Source organism: Eptatretus burgeri, chromosome 5, assembly GCF_056783735.1.
Source record: "Eptatretus burgeri isolate ZD-2024b chromosome 5, Ebu_testis_v1, whole genome shotgun sequence".
In the NCBI taxonomy this organism is placed as follows: Eukaryota; Metazoa; Chordata; class Myxini; order Myxiniformes; family Myxinidae; genus Eptatretus; species Eptatretus burgeri.
The window spans coordinates 11,176,662-11,190,552 of record NC_140965.1 but is presented as its reverse complement, the minus strand read 5'-3'; the positions used below and the strand labels follow the sequence as shown (position 1 = coordinate 11,190,552).

Sequence of the window (13,891 nt, the reverse complement as noted above, 5' to 3'; positions counted from 1 at the left end):
AATTGGTTAGACGCGGTCGTTCGCACGCCGGCAGGCGGGAATTCTACAACACACATATATATGTGTATATATATATATATATATATATATATATATATATATATATATATATATATATATATAAACATATATATAAACATATATATAAAATATAAAAAAAAATACACAAAAATATAAAAACAGTCATGTGCCGCTTAACAACGTTCTGGGCAACGACGGATCGCATATACGACGGATCTGCCAGCTCTAGAAAAAAAAAAATAAAAAAAAAAGCAGCTGAAACATTCCTATCGCCGAGTGATGTTGCCGACGAAGCGCTGCCAGTCGTATAAAAATAGCACATACAATTATGTACACCTTACAGTACATAATACTTGAAAATGATAATAAACAACGATGTTACTGGTTTATGTATTTACTATACTGTACTTTTATCGTAGTTTTAGAGTGTACTCTTTCTACTTATAAAAAAAAAAAGTTTACGTCACGCAGCATTGTTCTACTGTACATCTCGTGTTTACCGCGTCTCTTGATTTCATCATTTTTCCGTGTGCTTGATTTAATCTCATGTTGTTTTGTTCATCATGGACCTTAAGCATACAAAATCCACTGCTGATATTGCCAGTAAGAGGTCACGTCGAGTGATTGACCTGGAAACCATATAGTTATACCATATAGCCTCGGTGTCGAGGTTTGTGTAAGTACGATGTTCGAAAACGAAAATAGGCTATACCATATAGCCTAGGTGTCTAGGTTTGTGCAAGTATGATGTTCGAAAACGATGTTCGAAAACGAAAACGAAAAAAAATGATGTTCGCACAATGACGACGTCGCTTAACGACGCGTTTCTCAGAACGTAACCCCGTCGTTAAGTGGCGCATGACTGTATATGTATACACACATGGGCTGGGGGTCGGGTGAGAAGACCACTAGGTGAGAAGACCACTATGTTGGTTAACACCAGACTCCCCGGAATGGTAGGCCGTCGCACATGGATAATTCCGTGACGCGGTGGGTCGCTTAACCGACCGTGGACGCCAATAACTCAACCGCGTGACCGAGGGTCCTCCCGTCTATGGGTTAATCGGGTTACCAAATTAATCACGTGATTTAATTACCGGGGAACACGCCCTCGGTACGCCTTGTCCGAACCGGATCACGACCGGATCGGATCACTTTTCCGGATCGGATGCAGCCGAGCGACACTACCAAGGACGTACCGGCTAAAAGGAACATATCATTGGGAATAAAGTCCCGGCTAAAGTCGGATTCGGACCATGCATGATCAATGGAAGAAAAGACAAAAACGAGCAGAGAACATTCCTAATAATAATAATTTATTTACAAGCAGGCGAGGAAAGATATGTGGCACGGTGAAGATTTATTGGGGTGTGTTGTGCAGGGATAGAAAGAAGCATGGTGCGACAATAAACAGGCAACTTACAAAAGGGGACACAGAGCAGACTTAACGCGAAAATAATAACAATAACAATCTTCTGCAGTCTTACTTAAGCAGACAGGCACCAGCACACACACACACACGCACACACACAGAAAACCCGATGAAGAGGGAGTTTTGCAACCAGGGAAGGGGGTAGTTGAGGCTATGATATCGGTACCTGTGCGCCCGATAGCACGTGCCACCAATACGTTTCGGGGGGGGGGGGAGATGCTCCGGGGTGCGGTACCCAACAGTGGGCGCATTGTCTCTGGCCCAAGCTGCACATGTGGAGACTGTGTTCGTAAAGGAGGAGCTTGAGTGGAGAAGGGGCGGAGTCCAGAGGGCGAGGGTGGAGTAATAGGCGGGATCAGGAAGGCGGGTGGGGTCGACGTGGTGTGGGTGGAGACGAGGAGGCGGAGGCGGGTCGTGACAGTGTCGACGAGGAGAGGCGTGGGTGGAGATGAGGAGGCGGAGACGAGGAGCAGGAAACACAGACCAACCGACAAGAGGGACTGCCCCGACCTTTATAGGGCCTGCAGCTCGGGGGGAGGGGCCATGCCGAATCCAAACGACATCACCCGAATCGGGTGCTCCGATTGGCCCCGACCCCTCATGTGGCCCGCTAGCTTGGGCCGGAAACCGCCTCACTTCGTTTCCGGCAAGGCCATCTTAAACAGCGGCAATATTGCGCTCCGAACCCACGAGATGACATGAATCGCCCACACCGAAATTGGCACGCGAATCATCCTGCAAAAACCCCCGGGCGACCGGTCGAGGGTCCCGCATGCCCGCTCAGGCGTTCGACCAGCGTCGATCAACGCGCTCGTTCCGCGCGCTAACGTGGCCCGCACTGTACATTCCCTGGCTCGTTCGCAGCCTCACTGGCCACAGAGACGAGAAGATGCTCACCATCTGTGGAGAATCCACCGCTGCCAGCGAGGACCGAAGGTACATCGCCATGGATAAATCCATGCACGTTTCACGAGCGGCGTATGTGTCTGCTTTCGAGCACATTCCATACAGTGCGCGCGGTTCCGCCATTACGCACGTGGCCAGCGCTCGCGTTCACACGACTCCGCTAGCGTGTGAGCGGGGAGAACACAAATATGTGCCGGGTATTGAGGTTTAAAAAAAAAGAACAAGCCGCTTCAATCCACACACTCGTATCCTGCCCAACATGGCGTGGAGTCGGCTTTATTGGCCTCCGTACGCGTCTCGTACAGCGTGGGTGTCGTGCTGGCCATGTTCCCTGCGCCGTAAAAGACCCCATTCGTGCAGTCTCTTAAAAAGTATTTACTTGCATGCCTTTCTAATGCAATCGGCAATTCTCCCCCAGACCATCGGAAGCTCGAGTCAATAGTCCAGCACCAACCAAATGTGATTTTTAGGATTTTTGTTTTAGATTCCATCTTTCACAGTTGAAGTGTACCTATGATAAAAATTACAGACCTCTACGTGCTTTGTAAGTGGGAAAACCTGCAAAATCGGCAGTGTATCAAATACTTGTTCTCCCCAATGCATCTATATATTAATGCTGAAGGACCAATTTTGTGCTCCTTCTAGCGGTCGCGTCACGTTTTTCTCGGTACTGTGACCTGGACTGAAAGAAACTTCGTACCTGTAAGAGTGCATCGCACATTGTGGCAATAGTCAACCTTCAACTCTGAAGCATCTATATATTAATACTGAAGGACCAATTGTGTGCTCCTCCTCGCGGTCACGTCACGTTTTTCTCAGTACTGTGACCTGAGAAGTTTTGACATTGTGTACGTCAAAGTAGACACGTGCACAAATCAGGGGACTTCTTCACAAGGAGTAGTGTACACCAAAAATGTCGTGTACAAGGACGTTTTGTAGGGCTCATTCGGTAAGGCCATGGAGTACATCGACTGGGATCCGGCTCTTACAAGAGCCGCCACTGGTTGTCATATTGGGCTCATGGAACGGAATCCGTCTGTGACGGGTTTCGGCTAGTATATATTGTTACGGTTGTGGAAATTCACAGAACACCATTCAGGTTCCCCGAAGATCAGTTATGTCGATAAGTGCATGTCCAGATAGATTTCCCCACCGATGTCTAACGGGGATTTATTCATGAGCCGGGCTGTGCAATCTTGAGGTAGTATTATTCTTTTCTATCTTTATTTTAAACAACATTTCCTCACCACCTTAACCAACAACAAACAACATCTCCTTACCACCTTAACCAACAACCCCCAACATCTCCTTACCACCTTAACCAACGACTGCCAACATCTCCTCACAACCTAAACCAACAACCGCCAACATCCCCTCACAACATCAACAAACAAACGTCTCCTCACCTTCATCTCCACAGACGCTGCCATCTTTTCGCCAGCAACGGCATTCCACGGACGAGCAGCATCTCCGCCGACAGACGCGGGGACTCCCTCGTTGGGGCGAGGGCTGGTGATTTCTACCACGTCCGCTTTCTCCGCATTTGACGGCATGATCGGATCAAAATGACAAAAAGGGCGGAGCCAGCGGGGGGAGGGGGTGAAGGGTCATAGGTGAAAGACCAAACACCCCCCCCCAAACCCCATAAAAGGCGGGGCTGAGGCCCCGGGAGTCAGTGGGGTACGAGTCTGGGTTCGTGGTCCAGTTGAGGAGAGGAGTTTGTCTGGAATCGAGCGGAGTCGAGCTGGATTCTGGGTTCGAAGTAGAGTGCAGTTCGTTCGGAGTCAGGGTAGAGAACGCCAGTTCCAGTTTGAGTCCAGTGCAGGGCTGTTGCTTGTCAGATCGCAGCGGAGCTTGGAGTCCGGGAGAGGTTCGAGTCCAGTGCAAGGCTGTTGGTTGGTGGAGGCAGCCAGAGAGAAGTCGCCAGCCAGCGACATAATGGTCCGAGGTAATCGGGCCGCGAGACGGTCCGAGCGACGCGGAGGAGTGGGCGGGCTCTTGAAAGAGCATCAACTCTGAAAGAGCGAGGCCCGTTCGCTCCCCTGAGGCGTCGTTGGCTAGGCCCGATCGACCAGGTCGCACGGCTAGGCCTGGATCAACCAAGCCACCACGCCAACTGCCGTGTTGACGCCGAAACCTTGAGGGTCGCCCAGCGAGTCACCACGAGGGTGGCAGGTAACCTGCGCGGTCTCGCGGAGCTGCTGCGGTCTTCATAGCTCCGCGGAACATTAAAGGCCTACGGGCCTGTTCTCACTTTTCTTTCCTGGGGTTTTTGCACGGAAGTTGTGGCGCCTTGTCCTATAAGTAGAACTGACCAAGTGATTGTGTACAAAATAAATATACAACGGCTGTAGGTTCTTTTTGCTCGTGTCCTGTCCCTTACCCCCATTGCATTCATTGCTTGCATACGTGTACAATAAATGCCCTCATTGTTTGAATATTCACCTGCTCGTTGTGTCCCTTCCTCCATTGAGCTGCTGTAATTGCGTTCGGAATAATAGCTGGTTTTTAATAGCCGATAAGATAATCGGATCCAACGGGGCTTGGCGATAATACACTGCTCAGCAATCGCAAACGGAGCGAGCAGCCTAAGCGGCTCGTTTCCGAGCAAGTTCCGTTGAGGTACGACCTCTCGGTAGTCTGCCCGCGCGAATAATTAGGTAAATCGACCATTCGGCGATCGGACCCTGTAGCGTGCGGGCAGAGCATTGACAAGGTTGTGGTGTGCTTAAAAACACACCCGTAGCTGGATTTTGGCGTTGATCCGGAAAACTACGACTGGATTGCCCGTCCGGTGGGCGCGCGGCCACAATTTGCGAAAAGCGGTCGTCCGCACGCCGAACGGATGGAAACCACAACAATATATATATATATATATATATATATATATATATATATATATATATACATATATATATATACATATATATATATACATATATATATATACACATATATATATACACATATATATATATATATATATACACATATATATATATATACATACATACATATACATATATATATACATATACACACACACATAAACATATATATATATATATATATATACATATACACACACACATAAACATATATATATATATATATATATATATATATATATATATATATATATATATATATATATATATATATATTTATACAAATACATATTTACATAAATACATATCCATAAAGAAGATATTTACATTAATACATATACATATTGTTGTGGGCCGGGGGCCGGTGGTGAGGAACGGCCGCCAGGTGGAGCAGGAGAGCCGTCTCCCACCGAACACCCGGAATTGCAGGTTGTAACCTTCAGACAACACCGAAGGTCACAGGTCACTTAAGGACAGTGATCGCCAATTCCCTGATGGTGTGGGGTAGGGTTAATAGCCAAATTTCAATACACCTAAGTACCCATGTCGTGAAATTACCGGGGAAGTCACACCCTCAACTGACTCTGTCGAACCGGGTCACTTTAGCGACCTCGCTCCGGTGTAACCGAGCGGAATTATCGAAGTCAGTCAGTCCAAACGACAACTTACAACCCAATCGGCTTACTGGTTCTCAAGCACGAACCGTGCTGGGTCAATAATAGAAAGCACGACAACGAGCTGGTACATTGAGCAATTGGGGGTTTATTTATAATCGGGCAGGGGAGCAAAAAGAGCAGAGTTAAAACCAAATGTGAGAAATGCAATTTATATACAAACAAACACTTAGCAATTTCTACTTAAGGACAGGGCCCACGGACACACACACTCCTGAAAGAAATGAACCCCGTCGGGTCTTTATTGGACCCTCCAGCCGAGGAGGATAGGTCAGCTGGGGAGTCAAGGTCTGGCCGGGTACCTGTCCACCTCATGCGGTCACACCGGACTCCAACCCACCAAGGAAGGACTCGAACCCACGTCCCGGAATCCACCGAGCCCACGATCCTGGCTGCTCGACCACCACCACCACCACCACGAGGAGCCACGCAAAAGACTGCAGACCACGACGATTCTCATGACGCACACCAAGAGCAATGGCCACGATGACTGCTCCTCTCTCTTCTTGACGACCACTCTACTCTTCTCTTTCATAAGGTCTGAGGGATTTTTTTCCCCTCGCCACTCCCCTCCTGATTGGAGGAGGTCCGGTGGGAGGAGGGAACCTCACCCCTGAACGTGACACGTTGCACGTGGGCGATGGCATTGATGGTGCCAAGTAGTGAAAGCTGGGCGGGTGAAGCCCTTGCTCGCCCAGAGTGGGAGGAGTGAAGCGAGGGTTTTGTTGGCATTGTGAGGCTTCAAGATGTAAAAAAAACTGACTATAAAAGAAACCCACAGCGCACACATGAAATTAACCCAATAGACAGGACGGCACCCTGACTATAAACACATACTTATCGAAATAACTAAACTGCGGGGACTGCTGTCTGTTTGTGTGCAAATGGCTTCCAAGTCTGTAACAATATATATACATATATATAGATATTTACATAAATACATTTCCATATACAGTAATCACCCGTTTCTCGCGGGGGTTACGTTCCAAACCTCCCCGCGCTAAGTGAAAATCCGCGATGAATGGACGCCTCACCCAAAAATCGACTCGTCTGGTCTGGTCGGTTTTGGAGTGATCGGGTTTGAGGTGCCTGAGATCGACTCGTCTGGTCTGGTCGGTTTGGCAGTGATCGGGTTTGAGGTGCCGGAGATCGACTCGTCTGGTCTGGTCGGTTTGGCAGTGATTGGGTTTGAGGTGCTGGAGATAGACTCGCTGGGTCTGGTCAGTTTTGAGGTGTTGGGTACGAGCAGTGCTCGTCCAACGGTGGCAAACCTTTTTCCTTCCCGAAGCATATCGAGCACCTTAACCTTCTCCTGGAGTGTCAGGACCTTCCTCTGGCACTTCGGTTCCTTGCCAGAAGCCTTAGAAGGTGCAGGGCGTTTGGGCGGCATCGTGGAGCTTGGAGAAAAAAAACGTAGAAAATATTCGAAGTTCACAAGCGAAACTTTGTCTCGTGCGTTGTGTGACTGGTCGAGCACCACGCGTTATAATTTATTGCTTAAATAATTTATATTTTATATATTATATTACCGCGATGTACAGGGGGAATCCGCAGAAAAAAATTAGTTTCGTTCCAAGGGAAAACCCGCGATGAACCGGGATAAAGCGGGGGTTGCCTGTATATCTATATAAAGAGATATTTACATATAGTCACGGTTCTCGGAACTGTATGCATACAAACATACAGTTGTCCCGAAGTTAGTTATTCCATTAAGTATATGTGTAGATGGATCCCCACCTTGTGTGTCGTGGGAAGACACTTTGGTGCGTTGCAATGGCTTTTAGTTAGGTTTATAAATCATTTCTCCCCTTTTATTTTGAACCACAGCACCTCCCTCTCTCTTTCCAAGGCAAAATCTTTGTGCAGTACCTTTTTAGCGAATCCGGACATGCGTGGAGTGGGCGGGATTCCCGGCATGACTGAAAGCCCGCCCAGAAAGGGCGGACCCATGGAAGCCCCGTCCAATCAGGGCGGACAGTGACGTCAGCTTCACTAAGGCCCCTCCCCGCTGCGGGAGATCTATAAATTACGAAGGAACCCTGAGAGCGAAGAGCGTTGGAGTGAGACAGTTTGTCGGCTGGTAGTGAAAGAAAGGAGGAAGGTTGTAGAGTGGTTGTGCTCTTTGGGGGTCGTTCGTTTTGAGTGTGAGAGAGCTGGGAAGACCCGACCTTGACCGGGTCTCTCGTTGGGTCCCGTCAGCAGCCCTGATCCTCGCCTCGGACTCTGCTCTACTCGACCCGGGCTCATTCGCAGACACGGTCTCCACACGTGCGGCTGTGGACCGAGCCGCACCACCATTGACAGGTGCCGCACCGCGGAGCATCCCTTCGCTCCAACGTTCTGGAACTCGAAAGAACTGCGACATCAGCTCACCTCCCTCTCTGGCTGCGGGGGTCCTTTGCCATACAACTGGGTTTATTTTCGTCTGAGTGTGCGTCTGAGTGTGTGGCGCCGTCTTTAAGTAGAAATGCATGTGTTTTTATTTGATCATTGTAAATCTTGCCTGTTTTATTCCCACGTAAGTCTGCTCTGTGTCCTTCTTTTGTAAGTTGATTGTAAATAAATTATTGTCTTTTCCTTCATTGGTTTGGATCTGAGTTTAAGCCGGGTCTTTATCCCCGATAATCTGTTCATTCCAGCCGGTACGTCCTTGGAAGTTCCACTCGGCTGCATCCGATCCAGAGTTGGTAGTTGGTACTCTACCGTACTTGGTAGCGTAACCCGGTTCGGGAAAGGCATACCGAGGGCGTGGTTCCCCGGTAGTCGAAACCGCATGGTTAATGAGGTAAATTGATTCGAGACAAAAAGACCTACGCCATGCGGTTGAAGTATTGGCGTCCACGGTCGGTTAAGTGACCCGCCGCGTCACGGAATTATCCGTGAGCGACTGCCTACAATTCTGGGGAGTCTGGTGGGAATCGACGTAGTTTCCCCAACCTAGTGGTCGTTCTCTCCGCCAGACCCCGGCCCGCAACAACTTGGTGTCAAGTGTGGGATACGGACCCCCCCCCCATAGAGAAATTTATGGGATTCGGACCAGGGGTGTGCTTAGCAACCCCCCCCCCTTTCCCTCCAAAATTAACAGCAAGATCCAAATTTTATTTAATTCTCGGTACGGATCATGACGGACCAAGACGAGCTGGTACAGGTGGGTTCTGAGACAATGTTAGTGGAATCCATGGCTCAGGACAACACCTTTGAGGGAGATCTTTCCTTGCAGCCATACCCAGAGGTAACATTGGGGGCAACTGCGACAGCGACAATGCTTGGGCATCCCCTGTATCAAATTTCCCTCCCAGAGGACCTCACGATCCCTATTGGATCCACACCCGATCATAACAGATCGGCTTCGCCAAAGCCATTTGACATGAACCAGATGATGGAGATGATAATACAAACAATGGATGGGAATACACAAGCACAGAGGAGTGATATGCAAAACTTACAAACACAAATGAAGGGGGAAATGCAAAACATGGGAATAAACTTACAAACACAAATGAATGGGAATCTGCAAAACATGGAAAAACGCATGGATTGGAATATGCAAACACTGAAGGCAGGTCAGGAGGAAATGAAGGCGGAGCTGGCAAAGGTAAAGGGTGAAATGCAAAACATGGATCGGAAAATGGCAGGTGAGATCGGTACTGTACGTGGGGAAATGTGGAAGCTGTTCGGACCGCGATGACTACAGGCAAGGTCGAGGTGATGAGTGAAACCACGGTGGTCAAGAGGGAAACCTGTGAAATCGGACAGGTAGAGACAAAGAGCCAGTAAATGGGCATCATAAGAGACGCAGGAGTTAAAAGAGGTAAAAGAGATGCAGAAATTAAAAGAGGTGAACGAGTTGCACAAAATAAAAGAGGAGCAGACACAAATAGAAATGGTAAGAGATATTGAGATTGAGCATGTGGAATGTTTTGAGACCCAGTGCGAGGGTCAGGTTAATCTCCCGCAGGAACAAGGGGAGACGATATGGTCCCTCGAAGCAGACCGTGACGAGGTGAGTCCGGCAAGGCTGTACGAGGTAGAACGGTTGCATGGTGCGAAAGAGCGCATGCTGAGCTTTGGGGGGATAGAAGCCCCGGGTTCTCGTGGGCTAACACAAGCCCCCAGTGTGATTGTGTCGGAGCGTGAATTGAGTGCAAATGACATGGCAGGTGTGAGTCCATGTAAGGAAATGGGACACGGACTGACCCAGACGGGAGTCGTGGGTCGTGTAACGGACGAAATCATTTCAGAAACCGTGCCGGCTCCGCGGGGCACCGCGTGTGAGGTCCGTTCCGTGTTTTGCAAACTGCCCAAGCGCGGACTATTGCATGATGGGAAGACGGCGTTGAAACTATCTGCGCCAGGTACAAGACCAGAGCACGGTCAGCTAAAATGGAGGTAAATTGAGGGGTCGAGTGAATTTGGCAAGAGTATGGCCCCATGTGAGCACGTGCGGGGCTCGATGTGCTGCGCACCACGAGTGTTGTTTGCGGGACGAGCGGAACGAGTCCTGACAACACCTCAGGGCACGTCTGCGTGGCAAGCCGGGCAGAGCGGTTGATGTGCGAGTGACGTCATCAGGGATCACGCAGCACGAAGGCCAGGTGAGTAGCACACGGTGGCTCACATGGTGGATGGCCCGAAAGCGAGCGTGTGAGGTAATTAACGGGGCGACGTTACGGCCTCATGTATCAGCCAAATGGAGGGGACGAGCGTGCTGTAAACCGCTGCCCTGGAGACGCAAGGCTCATCGAGCCTCGCCACGAGTACACGATCCCCGGGCAGGATGTCGCGAACATCCTCGTCGGGGGCAAAGGCGCATTAGTTCGGGGAAGGGTTTAGCGTTCGATAGACCAGCCTCATGGGACATGAGCAGTCCTCTATGGGGCCCGGTGGCACAAGTTAGGGGGAATTTAGGATAGAATTTAGAATGGATGGAGACATGGAACGTGTAGTGGGGACGTAGATTGGCTTTGCAATAGAATTAAATGGAACGTGCATTTAAGTAAGGGATGACGGGGAGCACGAGGTAGTGAGGGGAACGTAGCTAGTGGAGCGTCAGTGTGATGTGAAAAATAAAATCAAAAGAGAAAGGAACATAATGAATGAATGTGGGTCAGCGAGCCTGAGTGTGAATCGAGTCAATGTGGAATGCATGGTGCGAACAAATGATTGGGGGGAGGAGTGACTCCCACCCAAGGGAACCCGGGGTTAGTGTTACGTTAGTTAGCAGGTTAGTTAAATTAACCTAAAGGATGTGGATTGGTTGTTGGTGTTGAACGAAGGCGCGAAACCTTTTGTATGGTGCAGGAGACTATTGAACGGCTGGGAGCGTGGCTGGTGAAATATGCGCACTGAGTAGAGGGCACCCCGGGCACTGAAGTAGTCGGCCAGAGTAGGCCATGGGTCCAAGCGACCGAGTTAGTGTAATGGGCACGGGTAGCCCACAGAAATGGGACCCGGAGCACCAAAATTCCACGTGGGCATCGACGGGGAAAATGCCAGGAAGGGCATTCCCCACGTTCATACGGAGTAGGTAGGCTCGGAGACAGCCTCAGCGACACGGGGATGCTGAAGATAGAGTTCGGCAGATGGGTATACCTGCCAGTTGAGTCACACTTACCAGCCACAAAATTGTGCAAGAGCATGAGAGAAAATTTGCGGGCCAGGCCCAAATTAATAACGAACACCAAAACCGGCGACGGGAATCGTGGTTGCTAGAACCGATAGTTTAAAGCGACAGACGTGTTGAAAAGCCCCGGGGATCGATAGAAAACGTGTACCCCTTCACACCATCCATCCCTTCGCTGTTCGTAGGCCGCTGGACTCGCCTTGGAAATTTTTGAAATCTGTGGGAGCTATTCTGAGGCTGCATTGGGCCTCGAGAGAGATTCACTTGTCTCTTCCTCAATCCTTTAAAAAGGGATCTTAGGGATTGGGAACAGACAGTCAGGACAGGTTAGCCAAACAAAGACAATAAGGGGGCTAGGGACACACGTAATTAAAAAATAAAATAAAAAGTATAAATTTATTGTTTTGTTTGTTACAAGCTGATGGGGGTGGGTGTGGACAAGGACAGGCATAGGCGATAGGTTGAGGGGAGACCGTAGGTTAGGACCGAGTCGTCTTCGGACTGGCCAACGCCACACTCCCTCCACAACCTCAAGAGACCACTCCGAGGCCGGCCAGCTTCATGTGCTACCTGTTGCACCTTACCTGGTCTGCATTTGCCATGCCTTTTTCTGCCTTTGCCTTGACTCCATTTACCATACCTCCCCATGCCTTTATTTGCATTACCATGTCACCACCTTTACCATGTGCCCCAGGACCATATCTGTGAAAGTGTTTGCAAGGACTGCCCTGCAGGCAGCCGCATTACCGGGGACTGCATTGGGCAGCCCGGATATCTCCTTGTTGTATAAAGGCCAGTTCAAATGAACTGTGAAACGGTGTGTGGCCTGCCGTATTTGGGTGAGTTGCTTCCAACAGCCAGGAAAAAATTTTTAAAAACCAACAAACGAAGGACCACTGAGGGCCCTGAAGTCACCTGATCATCAGTTGCCTGCTGTTGCACTCATCCCCAAATGTTGACTTTATTGTTCTTTGCTCAAGTCACAGGTCTTGGGCCATGCGTAGTGTAAATATTAGAAATGTGTATAGTTCTGACCCACCTGTTGTTTGTTTAGTTCCGGAAATGTAGTTAAGTTGTCCGAATGAGTCTGTTAGTTTAGTTCCACAATGCACTAGGTTATTTATTTTTAACCTCCGCCATCGAAGATCGGAGGTTACTGTTTTCACCCCTTTCTGTTTGTTTGTTTGTTTGTGAACAGTATTACGGAAAAACTCCTTGACGGATTTCGACGAAACTTGGTGGGGGGATTAGGTATGGTCCAAGGATCATGCCATTAGATTTTGGACTTGGTCCAAAGTCCAATATGGCCACGATGGCGGCCATTTTTGAAAAAATATTTGAATTTTTTTTTTTTGCATTTCTACATGTTTTAAGTGATTTCCACCACCCCCCCCCCCCCAAAAAAAAAATTGTTAGAGAGAAAAAAAAATTTGCAACTTTTTTTTCAACAAAATTTCGATTTTTATTTTTGCATTTCTACATGTTATCAGTGATTTGCAACAAAAAAAAACATACCAAAATTATAATTGCGGCTGATTTTGGAACTTCAGGTGGATATACCCACGTAAAATCAATTTCTGTCTCAAGGAATCTAGTTATGACGAATGAATTGAGTATGTAAAAGTTAAAAGTAAAGGGAAAGTTGCAAACTAGAACTCTGTGAGCACTGTTGACGTCAAATTGAATGAATAGGATATCAGGTTCACTTGAGTGACCTAGCAGTATTGGCGGTGGAGGTTTTGCACTCCACCGAGTGCTCCCCCTCTAGTTGGGACATGTATTCAAAATGTCGCACTCGGGGATCCGTAGGTAAAATGTACGAGGGGAAACCTACACCTGCATGCCACACGAATGTTGACGACTCGGGTCGAGACTAGCAATAGGGAGGGGGGGTAGTGTTACGGTTCTCGGAACCATATGCATACAACATACAGTTGTCCTGAGTCAATAATTTCATTAATATACGTGAGATTAGATCCCTTCCTTGTGTCATGGGAAGACACGGGGGTGCGTTGCGATGGGCCTTAGTTCGGTTATTAAATCATTTTTCCCTTTTATTTTATCCCCACTCCATTTCATCTCTGACGCAAAATCCACAACAACCCACGGTACCCTCTCCCTGCTCGCACCCTCGTCTCGCTTACCATAGTGTACCACCGACTACCCACTGTATCCGGAATCTCGTTTTCTGAGGCAGAATCCGAAGTTCGCTATGAAAGCCGCATCGGCTTCCACCTTCCCAAACCCAGACGCGCGCGGCGTGGGCGGGCCAGACCTGCATCTGGCCGAAACCCCGCCCAGAAAAGCGGACCACATGAAGGCCCAGTCCAATCAGGATGCTCGGATC

The 13,891-nt window shown here is 48.8% G+C and overlaps 1 protein-coding gene across 8 annotated transcripts in view; it reads right to left on the bottom strand.

The window, feature by feature from the left end:
* PHRF1 (PHD and ring finger domains 1) overlaps positions 1 to 13,891 on the bottom strand; it is an 87,272-nt gene that overhangs the window by 34,906 nt on the left and 38,475 nt on the right. For 7 of the 8 annotated variants that reach the window (XM_085880701.1, XM_085880703.1, XM_085880700.1 and 4 more), the window contains one exon: positions 9,575 to 9,661. The exons of the other annotated variant lie outside the window; for it this stretch is intronic. In XM_085880701.1, coding sequence (XP_085736827.1) covers positions 9,575 to 9,661 — 87 coding nt within the window. The remainder of the gene's footprint in view (positions 1 to 9,574; positions 9,662 to 13,891) is intronic. 8 annotated transcript variants of the gene reach the window in all.